Source organism: Myripristis murdjan, chromosome 19 (genome assembly GCF_902150065.1).
Source record: "Myripristis murdjan chromosome 19, fMyrMur1.1, whole genome shotgun sequence".
Taxonomy (NCBI): domain Eukaryota; kingdom Metazoa; phylum Chordata; class Actinopteri; order Holocentriformes; family Holocentridae; genus Myripristis; species Myripristis murdjan.
This window is the reverse complement of record NC_043998.1, coordinates 21,655,168-21,676,050: the sequence shown is the minus strand read 5'-3', so window position 1 is coordinate 21,676,050 and position 20,883 is coordinate 21,655,168. Positions and strand designations below refer to the sequence as shown.

Here is a 20,883-nt window from a genome sequence, read left to right as displayed (position 1 = left end):
TGTAATACTTGCAGACTCCAGAGTTCTCCTTCGAGACAAAAGGCGATATTTCAATGCTGCGATATTTCAACACTGCACTATTATTGTTGCATCTGCACTACAAATGGGTGAAACATGAGGATTCACCCCATTTTGGTACCATAAACCACTGCAGGATATTATTGCCTTGGAGTACCTTGCGAAATCTGTTAACAACGGAATATGATTTAGTGTGTGATAAATGTACAAATTCCAGAATACAAATATGGAAGTAAAACCAAGGAAATACTGGTGTGTAATATGTCGCCAAAATCTTGTAGTTCTTATTACAACCGAGCAATTCATTTATACCCAGAAATGTTCTTTATTGAGGATTGTTTATTAACTGATGTCACTTTTGAAGATGAAATATTAAAGATTATTAAATTACCTTACAGCTTTTGGTTTGACTGTTGTTTTTTTTTGGTTATGTTGAACCTGTTACATGCTGGCAAAAAGCTCCACCAAAAGCCAGGCGCTTTAATTGTCTAAGCTAATTACTCAACAAATCGAATATGGACAAACTCCCTGCAGACCAAAGCAAATGCCAGCGTGACAGCAGTCAGCCGTGCTTCATTATATCGAGTTGCTTGCACCAACAAAACAATGTAATTAGGGCATATGTATTCCTTGTCCAGAGTGATGTAACCCAGTCTATTTGAAATGACTTGCAACAAAGCTTTATACAAAGTCATCAGTGATGATAAAGCCCAAGGGAAACAGAGTGAAATGTGAAAAAGAGACTACGACTAATTAGAAGGTGAAATAACAGAGTCAAATGGCCCCTTTTTTAGTGCACACCACATCAATTTCTTTTCAATTATTTTTCTTTTTTTGATAGCAGCCACAGTTCTCTGGTTTTAATTTCACTTTTTATGTTGCTTTCTTTTTCTTTTATCTAACGAGGGAAGATTTCCTAAGTCTACGTGCTGTGTTTCATATTTAGGATCTGCTCAGTATAAACTCAACCTCAATAGTAGGGGTTGAGTGCCTTGCTCAAGGACACCTTGAGGGTAGTTACTGGCCAGATTTTCGCACCCAGGATTTAAACCAGTGACCCTGCAGTCACATATTTGTCCCTGTGATCATCACCAGCCCATGTGTTGATCTTAGAAATTCAAATGCAGCAAGACTCAAAACTCATTTGTCTTGTTTGATGCACAGTGACATAAACTGAAAGTCAGAGCTGTAGTGCAATTCTAGCGCCACCTTGTGGACTGTTTCCTACATGAACCCAAAAGCTTTAGCTGCCTGCAACTTTCACAGTGAATAAATACCCTGAACTTCTCCATCCAAATTTGACATAACAGTCCCACGATGTCCTATCATTATGTACTAAAAACTATTTTTAAAGCTGGAAGACAATCAAGATCTTTTCTCAGACGCATCTGATTTTTGTTGTTGTTGTTGTTGTTTTGTTTTGTTTTGTTTTTTTGTTTTGTTTTGTTTTGTTTTTCATCTTAAACTGGGCTGGGCTAAAAAAGTACAGGACACTCATAAACCATTCTGCTGCAGAAAAGAGTTCAGTACAGAAGATTGTTTAGGAATAAGTAAGGATATTTTAATACCACAACTTGAGTCAAATAACAAATGTCAAATAAACGGTATAACTAAGATTGATTATGTAAGAGTACAAATTATTCTTATGATGACACTTACAACATTTTAGGGAAAAAATATTAAAGTAGGTAACTCACAAAAAGAAGCCAGCCTTAACATGAGAACAAACAGTGAACAGAGACACTGATGCCATTAGCCTTTTTTTCTCTTTAACGAAGGATTAATGGCCACAAAACAAAAACATGAATGTGAGGACAGTGAATAGCGGTTGGCATAACACCTCATATAGCCTAGACAATAATTTATTACATCTGGCTTTGCCACGTGATTATAAAACAGTACAAATTCTTCAATAACAATTCACGTTTACCAGACATTGTTCCTGGATATGAAGTCAGTCTTTTTAGAAAAACTGAACAAATTCTCCTAGACACCATTGCTGAAGCAACTCAAAGATGCGCAGTTGTTTGGTGCACCATTTTCTAAAGCATGATACAGGGTTTTGTGGTCGTAAGGTGTTCCTGAGTGTGTATTTACACAGAGACGCGTCTCTGCACTTTACATGCTTGCACAGTCTCAAGACGACACTGTGGATTAGCACAATCTGACACACTTGATACACAGACAAGAGTCAGTAAAACGGCTTTAGTGAGTGAGGTTGAGTTAAAATTCCAGTTTATCTTTTCCTTCTGCTGTAGCTTTACCTTTGGAGTGTGTGAGTCAAAAATAATGACCATAAAAAAAGAACACAGATGCAAACCATTCAATGAAGAGTGATTAAAAGCAGAACGATTAAAACACTATTAAGTAGGAACCACACCCACCCCTGTGCAGCAGTGAGCCCGACAGCTCTGGGACTTCAAGAAGTCAAAAAAAAAAAAACACCCCAAGTTTACATTCAGATGATCCTCGGCTCCTTGGGAGAGGAGACGATGCAACACGATTTGCAAAGGGAACGATTAAGAGATCCATCATAGAACCACTGACATGAAAAGTTAAAAATGTAGATTCAGTTTTAGCTTTAGCTTGTGATAAAATCTTCATAAATAGCATTCCTGATAGGAAAGAGAGGTCTGAATCTCCTAATCCCCAAAGCACACGGTGTACAGGACGTTGGAAATTTCCATGTATGGATCTTAGGCCAGCCTGAGTGAACGACCATGAAGAAATGGAGGCAATGATGGGAGGGGAAGAAAAACAACTGTGGCACAGGCATCTCATCATAGTCCTGTGAGGTATCAAGCTTTGCTCTCTGTCCCAAGGAGCCCTGACCTGCCACAAGTCTGATAATAATAAAAATGGGTAAAACACAAGGCTGAGGTCCGGTGAGATCATGTTAAGGCCAGGGTTTCGCAGGGTCACGCAGGCTTTGCTGGTGTAGCACTGGTAAGGTATGAGGTTTGGATAGCTCACAGTATCAGAGCAGAAATTAAGCATGAGTTACCGGCATGTCACAACCCATTTTCTTTTTTTTTTTACGTAGCTAAAAAATTATGCTGTCACTTTCATCCTCTCACATCTGAGTCTAAACATGTCGATCCGTTGTTTATTTCTGGGCAAGTCATCCCATTGTAACCAACTCCCTAACAAAGTTACTATCATGAAGGGCCTCTTCAGAAGGATTAGGAAGTGTCTTCACAAAGCTTTGCAGTGATAATTAAGTGTCACTGCTAGGAAGGATCAGGGTTTTTGTCTGAGATGTTAATTAAAAGGAAAAAAATCAGATGGAAAACCAGGAAGATTATCACTGATCCACTATCAGTACTACCACTTTGTAAACACAAACCCAGAGTTACAGATGATCTATCCCACCCAGAGCAGGGAGTTAACTTTGTTAGTCCACCAGCCAAACGCAGGCTGGTTCACCTCAAACTGATGATATGCAGAGGAGACATGGACCTCCAAGAAACTTTATCAGCTGCGTCCACAAGATGGTGTCAAAGCCTGGCTGGTGGCTCATGATTAATTCCCAACCCCGATCCCACCCTGTACATGAGGAGGTTAGACCGCTTGATTAAGATATGATTGTGCACAGTCCCATCTATCTCTGTCCCGTGAAGTTGTTCCCTCCAGGCGGAGAAATGGCAATCGAGTCCAGAATGGGACGGATAGCTTGACCGAATGGCCTGAGGAGGAAGTACAGCAGGTGAAAATTCAAAACTTGAGGTTGAGGAAATGATGCGTGCACTGATTACAATAGCTGTAAGTGTGCTAAAATGTGTACTACAGACAGCAGAAGAAAGAAACGGTGATACTCAAATTAACTCCTCATACTGATTATGATTAAAATTCAATACTTTCACCACCAGAGGGCGTATATGCACAGGCTCATTTCCACCCTCAGGTATTTTTACACTGTTGTTTGTCATCAGTCTGTGATGTTCAGTGTGATCCAGTGTCAAGTGTAATTTACTTTTAGTTGCAGCCAGTTTTTCTCAACTTGCCTCTACTTCTACTTTGGTTAAGAAATTCCTATATTTCCCAGAATGCAACCTCAACCTTTTACTCAAAATATAACTTGACATGCGGCTGTATTGAATTATGGTCTAAATTTGTGTGTCCACCTCTTCTATGATAGATTTCTGCCTTTACGATCATTACAGTGACATTTACCGAGGTTTTAGATGGCTGAAATTTTCTCATACAGTCATGAGAATAAATAAAGAAATACATCACTACACTATAAAATGGGCAAATTGCCAGCAGTTGTATTTAACAATGTTCATGTGCTTTAGGTTGGATATTGTGTTGACAGTAAACTGCTGCACTCAGGAGTCAAACAAATGAAAACAGACTGCACAGCAGCATCAAACAGATTTGAATTAAATCCCAGTCCACAAAAACTGGCTTACAAAACTACATCAATATTTACCTCATAATTCATTAAAAAACAAAACTTTTACTTTTACTGTGATCACCAAACTCATTCTGAACGTCCCAAATGATACTGCAAACCACATTTATGATTTTTATTCAATGGTTTTCCAGTAGAACTGCATTCAAGTTGCACATGTAAAGTCTGTATTAAGATTTCATGATATTTTTATGATCTAATGGATTTGAAAAATTCACCTACAATAATTCTGGTGACACAGAAAAAGTATTCAATAAGTTTTGAGGTAAAAATTGATGTAATTTGGGGGTCTCTTCAAAGAATTTTCAAATATATTACTTGCTAATCAGCACCTACTTACCATGAAATTTGCGACCCACTAAAATGTTACCCACATCGCTTGATGTTTATTCTTTGGTTTGCTCACAGGTTGGCAGGAGTATATATCCATATTTTTTAGATATTAAATATATTATATATACATATTCTGCTATTATGACAGAAATTTAGGGAAGTTGGGAGTTGACTCACGTGGACAAAACTTCAGATGGGAGGTCAGTGATGTACGCAGGGATCTTGGAGCCTGTGAGGAACTGAGCCACCTCGTTGCTGAAGGTGTTGCAGTTGTGCTCAAACAAGTGGTACCTGTCACCTCTATAACCAGAGAGAGAGAGCGAGAGAGCAACAGAGAGAGAGTGAGAGAGCAACAGAGAGAGAGCGAGAGAGCAACAGAGAGAGAGAGAGAGCAACAGAGAGGGAGAGAGAGGGAGAGAGAGGGAGTCAGACATATAGAGAAAATACAAGAAGTGAGATGGGGTGGAGATGGGTGGGTGAGGAGCAGGAAACGACAAGATAGCGACAGAGGAGATTTTGACAGGCAGATAAAAATGAAGAAAAGGAAGGAGGGTGGAGTGTGTGACTGTGTGTGTGAGACAGTGTTTACACACACACATACACACAGCTCAGTGATGATGGGTGACACAGGTGACTGAGCACTGACAGTCTGTTAAGGCAGATTACAAGACTGTTTTGCCCAATGAGGACAGTTAAGACTGAATGACTGGTCTGCTTGTGTTGCTCTTCAGCCAAAACTAAATTTAAAAAAATGACATTTGCCCCCATTCCTCAAGAATATTCAAAATAAATATAACTGCGAAATAGTTCTTTGCACGATGGAAAAGCTACATTTTTTATTTAGAGTTCAAATGTATTCGGAAGTGAAATTATCACAAGATAACAAATGAAGAATTTTGTATAAGACTGTCTGCTTCATATCCAATTGTATACTCAAGTGGACTGTTGTGCATATTTTAATTCTATACAGCATTTTGTGAGGTTTACTTCAAAACTGTATAGAAACAAGATTTTTGTGATAATTCAGTGTTATTATCATTTATTGTCTTTCAGCAGTGACATTTTTTATTAAAAAACTGACAGGCATCAAACATTTTACAGCTCACACCACATCTCACATTACTTTTTGTTTCAGTGAGACGAACATTAATTTGATTAAAATGTAATTTTGCATACATAAATTACACTGTGTTAAAGCATTTATTTTTTAATTGTGTGAGTATTGTGATATGTATTCCACTTACACTGCCCAGCCCTAATGGTAACTTTAGAAAGGGGAAGTGGAGTTGGACATTTTTTGGTGTAAACTATCTATGACACCAGGAGTAGGTGTTATCAAAGGTAACTCTTGCAGTAGTTCAAAGTCTTTTTCTTTCCTATTAAGTTAAACTGACACTGACTGTTGCCAAGGCCGCGCCCAGATTTTCAGCAAAACTGGACTAACGACAGTAAATCAAACATACTGATAAAAAATATCGTCGGGCAGAGGTGTCAGAGTCACCAGCCTTCAGCTGGTTCACTCTATTAATTGTGGCTACTCCAGTTCTGTGTACAATCAGCGGTAATATTGTCCAGTGGGACTCTACCTGTATGTAGACTCTCCCAGTGAAGACAGGTAGTCCATGAAGATGTCCTCAGTCACTTCAGTGGATCCCAGGTCCACGATGGAGTTGGGCTCCCCCAGCTGGGTGCCACCCTAAAACACACAAACACACACACACATACACACACACACACACACACCTTGAATGAAACCCATATTCTTTCTCAAGCCTCTGACCAACATAACACAAAGTGTCATAGTACAATAATGCAGGCTGATTCTTACAGGTGGACAGCTGGCGATGCCCTCTCCTCCATAGAAGAACTCCTCTCCATGGACCACAATAGCAGTATGCCTGTAAGGTAAACAACAACAACAACAAAAAAAAACTGCTTTTCAGTACAAGCAGGCAGCAACAGCTCATTTTTAATGGCAAAACCAGCCATAATTCAGAAAATGTCTGCAGTGTGGCTGTACTCACCATATTCCATCAAGCTGTTTTCCTGTGAGTTAAAAACAAGAATTATCTCCATTAAAACAGCAAGCAGCACCTTACAGTAGACACTGATACTTAACACTGAGGATGTTATTACCCTAAAAACTATGCTAATCATGTATTTGGAGGCGATAAACACTGAATGGGATCAAAGTGACATCAAAAGATAACAAGAGAGTTAACTGCCCGGAGGCCCGGCTAGCATCCCCGCTCTCTCCCAACTTCTCTCCCCGGGGGAGGGTGCGCTCCCTGCGGCTAGCCCGCGCCGGCCATCCGGCGTCACCGGTGCTACCTAGCCTGCTAGCAACTCACCTAGCATGAGAGGACTCAGCTGACGGGCCATGCCTCTGGACAGGTCGTAAATGTACAGCTTCACCGGGTAAGAGGAGCCGCTTTGGTCCATGTTTCAGAGGCTTATTCCTCAAAACGAGATGTTAAAACTACAAGTCAACCGCTGAGCGTTAGCCGGCTAGCTAAAACGCTAGCTAGCACAGTGAATAAAGTGCTCTGTCAGCTGTGTAACTGTCTATAACACGTTAGTAACCACGAGTAAACGGTTATTAAGGTAGGAATATAAACATACACACTCGGTTAAAAGTGAAAAATAGACAGGAGGAGCAGTGTTGTGAGGCAGCTGGTGTGGATGCGGTTTGACAGCTGAGCCGGCTGCTGTGTCACTGCCGCTCCAACACAATGACGGACCAGATGCCTTTACAGTACAGGAACCAGCCAATCAGAGCGCAGGGAAATATGACAGAAACCAGCCAATCAGAGCGCAGGGAAATATGACAGAAACCAGCCAATCAGGGCGCAGGGAGGTATGACACGGCCACATGGAAAAATGACAGCTCATGTTTATTATTTTTCCAAGGTTGTGCATTTTAATATTCTGCATAATATCTATCCGGTAAATTGTCTGATAGCCAAATTTGCTGATATTAGTTCTTCATGCTCCTTTTGTGGAAATGATACTGAGACTTGCTCTCATTTTTTCTTTGACTGCATGCATGCTAAACAATTTTGGTTTGATCTAGAGACTTACTTCCTTAAAGCTTCCAAAGCACCCTTTTCTCTAAAACTAAAAGATATAATTTGTTACTATAGTAACCCAGTCACCAGAACCTTTGAATATTTAATTAACTTTGTTACCCTGTATGCTAAGTTTTTCATTCACAAACAGAAGTTTTCCAAATCTATCCCCAAATTCTTGCCTTTTCAATTAGAACTTAACTCTGTACTCAGAACTATGAGAATAATTAATAACATGTTTATTATTTTAAAAGCATCTCTAATTATCTGATTTTTATTGTTATTTTTTATTCTACAGCAGTCTTATAATATTTCTACAGGCTTGTTGTGATGTGATGCAGGTCTATATTTTTATTTAGTAAATATAGGATGCTCCTTTTGTGATGTTAAGGCACTTTTACCCTCTAATCTGCCATAAAACCCTTTATATATCCTAATTTCCCTCATTGAACCTTTATTTAAATCTTGAGGATCATTGAGGGCAGACCCGTGTTCAAGGCCTGGCTTTAGGGGGCCGTGCCCGCCCTGATCATCAGCTGGGCCCGACCTGAACGAAAAGCGACGAAGGTTAAATCTCCATCACATTAAATCTCTGCGATGACTCCCAGGCTATTCTGCATTTTATTGGCTTACACAGTGGAGTACACAGACATTTTGGGGGGCAGGTGCTCAAGTGAAAAAAAATTACTGGTTAATCTCCCAAAATAGACCAACAGTTTGGATAAGACTGCTTGGTGACATTACAACAAGCCAGGCTACTTTTTCTGCAGGCATTTTGGACTTAATCATTTGGCAAATAGATTACTGCAAGTGTTAATTGTGTAGCCTAATGTAAACCTAAGGTACAAAATACTAAATATTCAGCTAAAGTATAGCCTCCTGATAGCTTCACATGCTGTACCAACAACAAATTCTACCGTCATTGGTCGTGTGCTGGTCATCATTAAATCCATTGATTGATTATGACTAGCTTATTAAGCAGGTGGGCTAATTTAGGCTCAGCTGTTTGGCGCTGTATGACTGAGACTTACTTCACAACAAAGACAAATATGCAAGTTGTAGTTTGGCAACTGAGGCTTATGGGGCAAATCCACTCTTTTTGTTTCTGTGTTACCTGGTGTTGTTGGTCCAGACTAGGGAAGGGCAGGTGCTCTAGCACCACCTAGTGTCTATCTGTGCACGTCCCTGGGCTTACCTGATATTACTTTAACCAATCAAACTCCTCTGGCCTAAAACCTGACCAATCCCAACCAAGGAATGCACCGTTCATGTTCGCGTGCCACGCGAGGGAGGGGAGTGAGTGAGTGAGAGACTTAACTTTAGTCTGTTAAAAAAAAAAAGTCGGAGTGAATTAATTACAAATATGGATGCCAAACAATTGCAGGCAGAAGGTAGGCTATGTTTATCTACTTTGGTACAGAGTGCACTGACTGGGAGCTTGGCTAGCTAAGGTGTTTTGGTCCGTCTTCTCTCTCTCTCTCTCTCTCTCTCTCTCTCTCTCTCGCTCTCTCTCGCTCTCTCGCTCTCTCTCGCTCTCTCTAGTGTGTAGTTGATCAATTTGGTCGTTTCATTCAAACGGTGGAATACACAGGATAGAAATAACTGGTTGTGTGCAGGTTTAGAAATGGATATTTTGTTGATTGTATTGTTCTATTATTGTTGTATTATTGTTCTTTATTTTTCAAATGCTGCAAATCCTGTGTTGTTGAGAGATACAGGTGAATCTATTGATTGGCGTGACATGACTGTTGAATAAACCCTGTTGAGATGCAGCAGGTGAATGTGAACCGCTCTGTCATACATGATACAGGCCATGTTGGCGTGATCACTGTTTTTATTAAGCATTATTACACGAGAAGGTCAAGCACACCCCCTAATAATGCGATTATACAACTATTACCAACAAAATAAAATGTATAATCAAAATGTATCCATACTGTGGGCATTTCGCTCTCAAAATCTAAAAGTTTTATGCTAGTGTTCTCTCCGTTTCAGTGGAAATACATGTGATCTGACGTTAACTAGTCCTTGTCAGCCAGCCAACTTGAGCTTATCATGTTTTCTAGACATCGTGATTTCCCAAAACGGAATAAATACCACACTTAGCAACACAAAACTGCTCTGCTAGCACAATCATGTCTAACTAGAATATCCACTGGAAAAAAAAAAAAAAAATTTCATAGCCTTTTTTTTCATAGCTATACTTCTGCCGACTTCTCAGTCATTTTTAAGCTAACAGGTGCCGTGACAACGACTCACCAACACAGCTGATTTTTATCTACAACAAGCTTATATTAACAGTTATATTTAAATATAGGCTACTGCTTTCCAGTGTTGGTGCCAGAGCAAACATCTCTCTTTTCATAAACTCACCAGCAGATGTTTTATTTCAGCTGGGGGTGTGTCACTCCAATTTAACGCTCTGATTAATGTGGCTAAGCAGCAAAAGTAACGACAGTAAGCGGTCACATTAAGGCTGAACAGTTACATCATTTCAACCCCACCTTCCTGGGGCTTTTGCTAATCACCTTTTCAGGCTATTATCAGTTTACCTCTGAAATAAAGACGACAGTTTTCACAGACGTGTTGATTTATTAAATGTTCATTTCAATGTACAGATGTAAACAAATTGACAAATTAATTAAATCAATGGCCTAGGAAACTCATAAAGACTAAACAAATTAATAACAAATAATAGGCTAACTGATAACATTAACGCATTAATAACAAGAACAAACTTATAGCATGCACATCTCCGTGGAAAATCTGACAGGTACTGTCCGTGGTGCTGAATCTGCCTCAGCAGGTACTGTCCATGGTGCTGAATATGTCTTAGCAGGTACTGTCCGTGGTGCTGAATCTGTCTTAGCAGGTACTGTCCGTGGTTCTGACTCTGCGGTTGCAGGTACTGTCCGTGGTGCTGAATCTGCTGAGGCGGGTACTGTCCGTAGTGCTGAATCTTCTGAGGCATTTCATTCTCTTTATCATAGAAATTAAAGCTCTATAAAATTCACGGAGGATCTTGTTCAGCTCTTCTTTCCTTACCGTTGAAAAATCAGCTGTTTGACTGGTGTTTTTCAGGTAGTCTTGTAGACATTTGACGGCCCAAGATGTTGACCGGGCCGTACTGGCTTCATTTCCTGACCTCTCCAGCTGATCCAGCTCTTCACTCGTCACTCTCGCATATCTCGGCTTTTTCTGTTCTGTCTTGTCTTCCTCATTCAGCCATTCATCCAAAGTTAGGTCGCCAAAAAAAAAAAAAAAAAAAATCAAAATTGACAAAACGGTCCATTATGCAGGCTAACAAAGTTGACAGTGGCTTTTGATGTGGGTTTCAGTGAAACGTTTCATGTTGCCATGGAAACCACACTATCTATCCAGACAGACAGACAGAGACACACAGACAGAGAGACACACAGAGAGACACACAGACAGACAGATAGATAGATAGATAGATAGATTTATGTCAAAAACACAGAGGTAGGTGTGGTGAGAACTTAGAATGAGAATGATGAGAATGAGAATGACAATGAGAAATGAGATATCCCTTTACATCTGGCTGAAAAAATCACTTAAAAATTTCTCGCCAGTGCAGGCAGTGCCCCCCCCCCCTGGGATCTTTAGTGCCCCCCCTGTCATTTCTGGATATGGGTCTGATTGAGGGCATGTCCCCTTTTCCACTGATGTTGAGGGTGCAGTTAAAAACAAACAGAAACAAGTGACAGGACACAGTTAAGAGTTATATTCAGGCAGGGAATAGTTTGTGACCATGGTTTTAGTGTATAACTGTATAACTGTGTATAACTGTCTTGTGTTTTAAGGTTGTAAGATGTGCCTAGTGTGTGCAGCACAAAAACTAAAAGTATTTTTGCCAAATTTAGTGTTTACACACAGGACTTGGAGCTTTAGGCAAGGACCACTTCAGTAAGGAAATGATAGTCAATGGCAAGTTGCCATTAACGGTTTTATAAACAGATGTTAACCAATGCCTGTCACATCTTACTGTTAGAGATGGCCTCCTAGCCTGTTCATGCAAGATGCAATAATGAGTATAATAACTGTCAGCTGTAATAAATGTCAGGGCGGAGTGATAAACTGAGTATAGGGGTTAAGAATGGTAGATAACATCACTATAATCCAAAGCAGACAAGAAGACAGCCCTAAATTATCCACTTCCCACTAGACATTGAAAAACTTGCTCTGTTTCGGTACAAAAAAACAATTTTGTTTTATCATTGCTTTGTGACTAGTGCATCAATGTGAAATTTAATTTAGGGTTAGGGTTAAAGTAAAAAGTAAAAATGTGTCAAATAATGATTGACCATGTGCAATGCAACTTTTTGTATTAAATTAAATCCAGTTCAGTTCAGTTCAGTTCAGTTCAGTCCTTGTGGGTGTTGAGAACAGCAGTGTTACCTGTTTCCAGTCTGTAGGTGGCAGTGTGGCAGATGACCTGTGGCGCTGCACTATTTTTAACACAGAAGAAGAAGGAACTCATGCGCGTTCGCGTCACTGTATTTGAGTGTGCCCGTCATTTGAAACTAGTCTGGACTTGCGGATAACACAGTGCGGTATTTTGTTATTTTAATTACTATAGTATTATTATTATTTTTGCTCAGTCTTTATGTATTTGAGCTTGACAGAGTTGCGGCGGTCAGCTTTGCAAATGCAGAAGCTAACTGCGGCTAATAACACGCTAGCTGAGATAGCTAAGTTTGCCCGCCTGAAGTTGTCTTTGCATGTTTGTGATTTACCTTTTAGGCAAAAACAGCTCTTGTTCTGTGTAGCTACAGAGCAAAAAGATAGACAATTATAACCTCGAAGGCGTGTACGCTGCAGTGGTTGAATAACAGGTGCACTTTTCTACTTTTTGAAAGCTTTTTTACATGTTTTTTTGATGTGTGTATGATATTTTGCTGTTAGCAGCGCAGGGAAACGTCATGGCCGAGTGGAACGCCTTTTACCAGAACGAGGAGGCGGATGAGGAGCAGGAGGAAGGAGAGGAGTCTGCAGGTAGGAGCAGACAGACTCTCCCGTCATACTGCATCATCATGTGCCAATAGTAATCTGTTTTCAGAAATCAGAAGCACTGTATTGATCCACGAGAGGAAACTGGGTCAGCTGCAGTTGCTCCAATTCTCAAGACAAGAAGATATAAGCATAAGTGAAATTTTAAGAACAAGAAAAAGGAGATATAAAAATGTGTGCATTAGAAATTTATTTTTAAAAAGCATGTGCATTAATCACAGTTGTCAAAATGGAGCATATGTAAAAAGTATACCTATATGCATCATAACTACAGGGATATTGCACTGTTCAGTTGTTGCAAGGTCCTTCAAGTATAAATTATTGCATATCTGCCCTTGGGTTATTGATCATCAGCCGCTCAGTCGTCTGCTTCCCTTGTTGTTTGTTGCTGGCAGTGTCGGAGCTGAAGGTTTGAAACCTGGTGCACTTTTTCATTCATTGTGACTTGCTCTGGGTAAGGGCATCAGTCTGAAATGTGTAGTGTGAAATGTGAAAGTGAATATTGTTGTTGGACTTTGTGGTGGACTTGCTTTAGATGCTGCAACCAGGTACATGATCCAGTCTTATTGCTGGGTAGCAGTTAAATAAGGTTGTGTATCGTCTTGCAGTAGTCTTTAACATCATGATGAGACATGATGTTGAGTTTTGATGATACATCATTCTGCTGTCAAGTTGTAAATACTAATAAAAAATCCCACAAATTGAGATATGGACTAAATTCATCTAGTTTTGAAGTTAGTTAGTTAGTTAGTTAGTTAGTTAATGCATTATACTGTGCATTGTTACTTTAATATTGCATAAGCTGGCAGGTATTGTTACTGATTGTTTATTAATTTTGATTTAAAAATAACTTCTTATGATAAATTTTGTCTGTTTAGTGTTGCACAACAAAAGAAGCGCTCAATTTAAAAAATATTTATTTATTTATTTATTTATTTATTTTCTTTTTTCCCCCTCAGTGAACTACAAGGTCACGGGGAGAGATAGTTTGGTTTTCTTGGTTGACGCCTCAAAGGAAATGTTCATCAAGGGAGAAGACGGGGAGCCTTCTAACTTTGACATTACTATGCAGGTAAGACAGCTAGCTCTCTCTCCCTCTCACTCTCTCACTCTCTCTCTCTCTCTCTTTCTCTCTCCCTCTCCCATCTCTCTCTCTCTCCTCCTCCTCTCTTGCACTTTCTCTTTCTTGTGTTTTCTGTCCCTGGAAAAGTACGAAATATGAGTTTGTTGATAGGTTGTCATTTGTGCATTTCAGAAAAGATTGGGAAAGTACTCTGCTCCCACCACCGCTATACATTCTCTGTGGCTTTACACTCCTGTTGTCTCACATATTCTAATATATAATATTGGTCATTGTAAAGAATAGTTTACATGTTTACAGAGATATGGCATATTTAGTAGCAACATAACTCTCTAATCAGTAAAACTGTCAAATCAAATGAAAGTATTAGGGTTGGGTGGAATTTTGAAATTGAAACTGTACAGGAACATTCCTCATGCATGTCAGTATCAGTGTCGTACACCATTTGACCATTTTAACAGTCAGATTTCCTGTGTGTGTGTGTGTGTGTGTGTGTGTGTGTGTGTGTGTGTGTGTGTCTTCTTCCTGCAGTGTGTGCGCAGTGTGTACACCAGTAAGATCATCAGCAGTCACAGGGATCTGGTGGCTCTGGTTTTCTACGGCACAGAGAAGAGCAAGAACCCCAGGAACTCCTTCAAGCACGTCTACGTGTACCACGACCTGGACGAGCCCGGTACGAGTCTGCAGATGTGACACTGGGATCATGGCTCCATTACTGTTGTCACGTGTGCAGAGCAAGGGTCTTGTGGCTGAAAAGTTCTGAGATGAAACTGAGTACAGGTGGTTATAGGGTTAGGTTAGTTTATACATGCACTGGTGGAAAAGCTCTAATGCTTGCAAGGCTTTGATTTCAAGGTAAAATATCTATCAAAAATAGCAATAATAACAGCCAAATACTCATAGGAAGTTAGCAGAGCCCCAAGTCAAGTCTTCAAAATGCTTCCTTAGTCTGACAGTATTGATTTTGTGATGATTTGAACAGAGAAATGTCAGTCTTAGTAAAACAGGAATCAGCAAATGTTTGGATTTTTTCTTCTTGTATGTTTGAGAAATCCTGCATTATAACACAACTTGTTGTTTCATTCCTCTTGAATAATATTTTTTCTATAAGCTGACTCTCTTCGATCCTTTTCTGTTCTCTTTTTTCCCTGTCCCATGTCTTCTGTCCCTCCATCTGTCCCTTCGCTGACCCCAGGGGCAAAGCGTGTGCAGGATGTGGAGGCCTTACGGGGGGAGAGAGGGGCCCGGCTGGCGGCCGACACCATGGGCAGCGGGGAGGTGTCGCTGGGTGACGCCCTGTGGTGCTGCTCCAACCTCTACAGCGACATTAAGCTGCGGCTCTCACACAAGCGGCTGATGATCTTCACCTGCATGGACCAGCCACACGGGGGCGACAGCACCAAGGACCGCCAGGCACGCACCAAGGCCGGGGACCTCAAGGAGACCGGTGGGTTTTAGCTGGACAGACGCTTGCTCACTTTACTTTCGGACAGTGGTTTACAAAGTGGTTTCAGGGGCCCACAGGGGTCCTTGCATACCCTATAAGAGCAATAAAAACAAAAAATACTAAAATATTTATATTGCATATGTATAAGCCTTCCACCTTTTAAATCTTTGCATAGACTATATATATCTATAGAATAGGATTTTGTCTCTATGGGAAATTAACTCCACTTTATTATATAGGCTGATAAAACAGGTGCATTTTTACATAGAAACCTTTTGCAGCTTTAGACAATGGTATGAAATGTTTAGCCTGTGGTAAGCAGTGTTTGACCGGTTCCTTCTCTCACAGGTGTGGTTATTGATTTGATGCACCTGATGAAACCGGGCGGCTTCGATGTCTCGCTCTTCTTCTGCGACATTGTCAGTCCACCAGAGGACGAGAGCGAGCTCGGGCTGCAGGTGGAGCCGTGCGGGAAGCTGGACGACCTGCAGAAGAGAGTCCAAGCCAAGCAGCAGAAGAAGAGAGCCATGGCCAGGTAAAGATGAGAGAAACACATTTCATTCTGCAAGCACAGAAATGCTACTCTTGTTTCCTTTGCCTCCCCTCCAGACTTCACACTGTCATAGCAAAATCCCAGTTTTCCTTCCTTTTTATCACTTTTGCTCTCTTTTACTGTCCCACACTACTCTTCCCTTTCTGCACCATCCTCTTCATCTTCTTTTCATTCATTCCCCCCCTCTTGTCTTCCTACCCTCTCTCTCTTCCTCTCAGGGTAAATCTGTGTCTGGGTGAGGGAATGAACGTGGCGGTGGGAGTTTATGCAAATGCAGTGACAGCCCGGAAGCCGTCAGCTATCAGGCTGTACAGGGAAACCAACGAGCCGGTCCACAGCAAGACACGCACCTTCCACACTCAGACGGGCAGCCTACTGCTTCCCAGTGAGACCAGGAAAGCTCAGGTGAGGACAGACTTACTCACACCTCGCTGTCATAACTGTCACAGTAAACACAGTAGTTAACCTGCGTTCATGACATGTTGCATCAAGCTTTTAAATAACTGGCCTGTGTGATTTAAATTTATCTCCATCACCATTCAAGTGCACTGTTTTTATAGCTTGTGTGTGTGTGTGTGTGTGTGTGTGTGTGTGTGTGTGTGTGTGTGTGTGTGTGTGTGTGTGTTTGCTGCAGGTGTATGGTAACAGACAGATCGTGATGGAGAAGGACGAGGTGGACACCATCAAGAAGTTTTATGATCCTGAGATCTTCCTGATCGGATTCAAACCCATGGAGAAACTCAAACTGCACCACCACATCCGTCCCTCCGTCCTCCTCTACCCAGAGGAGCAACAGGTCACAGGTGTGTGTGTATGTGTGTGTCATATGATTTCAAGGCCGCCCAATTAAAAAAAAAAACAACTTTAAATCAAATAGATGTCTGCTAATATCTCCAAATGGTAAGATGTTAAAGTCATTATGGAGTGAAAGGTGCCATCACCTTCTGAAATGTTGTTGTATTTTGCATAAATCTTCACTCATGAATCAGCGTTCATAATCAAGACAGTTTTATTCATTCAAACCGAGACATATGTATGCTTTAGCGTCAAATTTGCTCGGACAACATGCCTGGGATTATTTCAGTATTTATCTATTCATTTTATTTTATAGTGGTGAGTCCACCAGGGTCCGACTGACTTGATTATTTTTTTCTAAACTGATGCCAGTGACTTTAGACTAAAGTCACCCGTGGCAGATATTTTGAGCTGATATCCAACAACTTAAATTCACAAATTCACCAAAAATGACAAGCTTTCCGTGTTTCACTATAGACTTTGTGATACATTTATAATAATGATACTACTAGTCCTTCTACTAATCATAATAATAAACCCTGTTTATACAGCACCTTTCATGTCATGAAATGCAACTTAGAAGTGCTTCACAAGAGAAACAATAGAAAAAAATCTAAGTATTTTAAAAAAAAAAAAAACAGAAGACAAAAGGAGCTCAATGTTCAAAGGAAAATATAACCGATAAAACCTAAAAAGGGTTATAAAGGCAAAACATAGGATAATAGTAGTAATAAAATAAGTTGATAATAAAATGTGCAAAGAAAAACTTCATTGCAGATTTTATAGACTTTTATGTGGTTGTGGTCAGGGAGAAACCTCCATCATATCAGAGAGAGATGACACTGACTGGCGAATATTTAATTAAAGGCTGTTATTGGCATTTTTCTGCATGTATTATAGTTCATTTGACACTTTTGCCAGTGTCTTGCACCTCGAATGTGTATGTATGCTTGAATATGTGTTGGCATGTCTGCACCAAGTATCATTTTGATTATTAAGTGCTCAGTTCAACAGGATGAAATTTGATTTGTGTCTGGAAGCCATAACCCTGGCTGTGTCGGCGCCACTGGGCCTCATGTCCTGTGTTTGTACCACCAGGCAGCTCGTGTGTGTTCGCCGCCCTACTGAAGAAGTGCACTGAAAAGAAGGTGTTTGCTGTGTGTCGCTACACCCCTCGTCGAAACTACCCACCTCGATTTGTAGCCCTGGTGCCCCAGAGAGAGGAGGTCGACGAGAGCAACGTCCAGGTCACACCTCCAGGTACAGCACAGCCGGGCTGTGAGGGGATGTGATGCAGCCGCAGAGCGACAAACTTCACAGATTAAGCCATTTTAAGAGCCTCACTTTGTACCCCAACATGAAATAATACTTGTCTTCATCCATAAGAGGAACTGTTTGGGATAAATCTGATTTTTCTGTATCTTAGACTGAAGATATCACTCTTTTCTTGCTCTCTGGTGATCTCTTGCCTCCATCAGGTTTTAACGCCATCTTCCTGCCGTTCGCTGATGACATCCGCAAACTGGACACACCGCAGTTTCCCACAGCCTCAGACGTACAGGTGGACAAGATGAAGGAGATCATCACCAAGATGCGATTCAAATACAGGTGAGAAGCTCCACTGTGCTCGACTGCCGAGTTAATCAATAAAACACCAAAATCACAATATCAACTATTCTGAATATCAGAATTTCAGGGTGCTGCTGGAGGAAAGCTAATTGGTTGATGTTGTTTTCTCAGAGATGCATTTCATAGATTTTTGTATTTTTAAATGTGTTTCTCCTTGCTGTGTGTTCTTGTTTTGCCACAAAAATAGAATTAATGCTGGGAAAAATGCACTTCATAACCCAAAAATAGACCGATTTTTGGGCGAAATCAGGATTTGTGAAGGTCGGAAAATGTATTTGATGTCTCTGTTTCTTTTCAACATCGCTATGGGTTCATATTGGTATTTCATAAAGGTTACATCCTAGAATAAATATAAACTGTGATCCCAAAAGGAAAAAACATTAGATATGAGCAGCAGTTTTGTAACTGAGCATAAAATCCTGCAGTGTGAACATAGCTTTTATTTTTCTGTGTTTACAGGAGTGACGCTTTTGAGAATCCAGTCATCCAGCAGCACTACAGGAACCTGGAGGCCTTGGCTCTGGACATGCTGGCTCCAGAGTCCATAGAAGACTTCATTAGTAAGATTCAGACAAACACACACACACACACACACACAGTGAGTTTCATCTGCGGCTGGTACACAGATGCCAGTTGACTCTCTCTCACTGTCTTCATCCACCTCTCTCTCCTCAGTGCCCAAGGTGGAGCAGATCGACAGGCGCCTCGGTCCTCTGGTCGATGAGTTTAAAGAGCTCGTCTATCCCGCCAGCTACAACCCAGACAGCAAACCAGCTGCCAAACGCAAAACAGGTCAGAGCCGGATTCATCTCACAAACTCAGATCCAAGCCGCTTTATTCCCTGGGCTACAATCGCTTTAGTTTTTATTAAAGGCGTAATAAAATATATGATTTTTACTGCCCCATAGTGCAAAGTCAGGTGAGAGACGGGGATCAGAGTCTGCAATAAAGACGCTGATTTACAATGAATTACTACACAACAAATGCAGTTGTAGTCTGGGAGGCAAAGATCTTTCAGAGCTGGTCTTCTTCCTCTGGCTGTCGAAGTTAGTCGATTCAAAAATATTCAGGTGGAAAACAGACTGAGCTGTGTGATGTGGGTGAAGTGAGCGCCATTATTCTTTTGTACTTCACACATTATGATGATATTGTTGTACCATCAAAACTCTGACATACTCTGGAGTTCAGATGAGCAAAAACTGGAATGGTTGTTTAATTTTGATGTGTCTAAGTCTGCTAACTTTATTATAAAAGCCTGGAAAAGAAGATAGGCAAGATAGTTTCTTTAATTAATGTTTACTTTGATCTGTTATTAATATAATCTGGTAATGTGTCTGTGATTTAAGAGTTTTGCCCTTCTTGATGATGCTCTGATGAAGCTGAAGATGAAAGATGCTTTAGTTGTCTCTTTGTTGCTTTATTTCTGCTCTTTGATAATGTGCACACTGCGCTCTGGTCCCGGCTTCATGGTGTCTTCGAAGCCTGGCCAGTCATTTATAACCATGTTCCAGATATTCAGATTAGTCTGTTTAAGTTTTTAGTAACATGAGCAAACATCTGGAGGACAACAGTCATAACAACATGTCAGTGTGTAGTTGCCAAAAATTACAAGAATGGACATGTGTTGTTCTGTTTGTGTCTCTTTTGACTGAGTCTGCTCTGCGTCCGATCCTCCAGCTGATGCCGGAGGCGGAGATGAGAAGAAGCCCAAAGTGGAGATTCCAGAAGCCGAGCTGAGGGCCCACATAAAGAATGGCACCCTGGGAAAGCTGACGGTGCCCGTGCTGAAGGAAGCCTGCAAGCAGTTTGGGATTCGGACCACCGGAACCAAAAAACAGGAACTGATGGATGCTCTGATCGCCCAGATGGCCAAGTGAGGAGGAGGAGGAGGAAGATGCAAGCCTCAATGTGACTTATCAAACAGCGAGACCGGTTTCAGAGGAGCGGTTTTGTTCTAAGACTTGACCTTCTGCTAGTTAAGTGCTGCTAAATTTTGTATCTGGTCGAGTTTCTCTACAAGCTGTCACGGCAGGGCCTGGTGGGAGGTAATTCCATCCTTGACTGGTTGGTGAAATAGTGTCACCACTTACCAGAGAAATTTGGGATTATGTGTGTGGGGAAAAAAAAAAAAAAACTTGTTCCTGTTCTACCGCTGCTGAAGCATTTATTGAGTTTAGCTCCACTCTCCATGTAAATGCTAAGCAGTTAGATCAATAATGTATGAATGGGATTAAGGTGTTTTTTGTAAATGGTGCAGCTTCAGACTGGTTCGTGTGGTTAACATTGTTATGACGTCTCATGATGAAAAAATACCGAGAATGACACTTAACTTTGTATTAAAAACAACTGAAACTTTTAATTGTTTTTAGCTGTGCCTGTTATTTCCTCACTGCATCGCTTCAGGTGTACATCTGATTTCACGCAGCGTTTCCAGTTCTTCTCGTCTGCTGAGAAAAAGGGAGTGTCTCTCCAGAGTTTAAAACCAGAGCATTGTGTGCATACCTGGGCTGTGCACTT

The 20,883-nt window shown here is 40.8% G+C and overlaps 2 protein-coding genes across 5 annotated transcripts; one reads left to right on the top strand and one right to left on the bottom strand.

Annotated features, from left to right (window-relative positions):
- Nucleotides 1-1,557: 1,557 nt before the first annotated feature.
- desi1b (desumoylating isopeptidase 1b) lies at nucleotides 1,558-7,474 on the bottom strand. Its single transcript, XM_030078458.1, has 6 exons — nucleotides 7,117-7,474; nucleotides 6,790-6,811; nucleotides 6,594-6,663; nucleotides 6,352-6,461; nucleotides 4,943-5,065; nucleotides 1,558-3,704 (listed from the first exon to the last, which is right to left on the bottom strand). Exons 1-6 carry the CDS (start codon nucleotides 7,205-7,207, stop codon nucleotides 3,620-3,622), a joined length of 501 nt encoding a protein of 166 aa, XP_029934318.1. The 5' UTR covers nucleotides 7,208-7,474; the 3' UTR covers nucleotides 1,558-3,619.
- A 4,824-nt stretch (nucleotides 7,475-12,298) lies between these two features.
- Nucleotides 12,299-20,670, top strand: xrcc6 (X-ray repair complementing defective repair in Chinese hamster cells 6). Of its 4 annotated transcripts, none has more exons than XM_030078537.1 (13): nucleotides 12,299-12,404; nucleotides 12,760-12,846; nucleotides 13,821-13,933; nucleotides 14,474-14,615; nucleotides 15,138-15,389; nucleotides 15,738-15,924; nucleotides 16,161-16,347; nucleotides 16,577-16,745; nucleotides 17,836-17,997; nucleotides 18,216-18,345; nucleotides 18,826-18,926; nucleotides 19,042-19,158; nucleotides 20,044-20,670. In XM_030078537.1, exons 2-13 carry the CDS (start codon nucleotides 12,774-12,776, stop codon nucleotides 20,241-20,243), a joined length of 1,833 nt encoding a protein of 610 aa, XP_029934397.1. In that variant the 5' UTR covers nucleotides 12,299-12,404; nucleotides 12,760-12,773; the 3' UTR covers nucleotides 20,244-20,670. The 4 variants fall into 4 exon arrangements, with proteins under 4 accessions (XP_029934397.1, XP_029934399.1, XP_029934398.1 ...); XM_030078539.1 differs by having other exon boundaries at nucleotides 12,329-12,399; XM_030078538.1 differs by having other exon boundaries at nucleotides 12,342-12,404; nucleotides 12,757-12,846.
- Nucleotides 20,671-20,883: the final 213 nt, after the last annotated feature.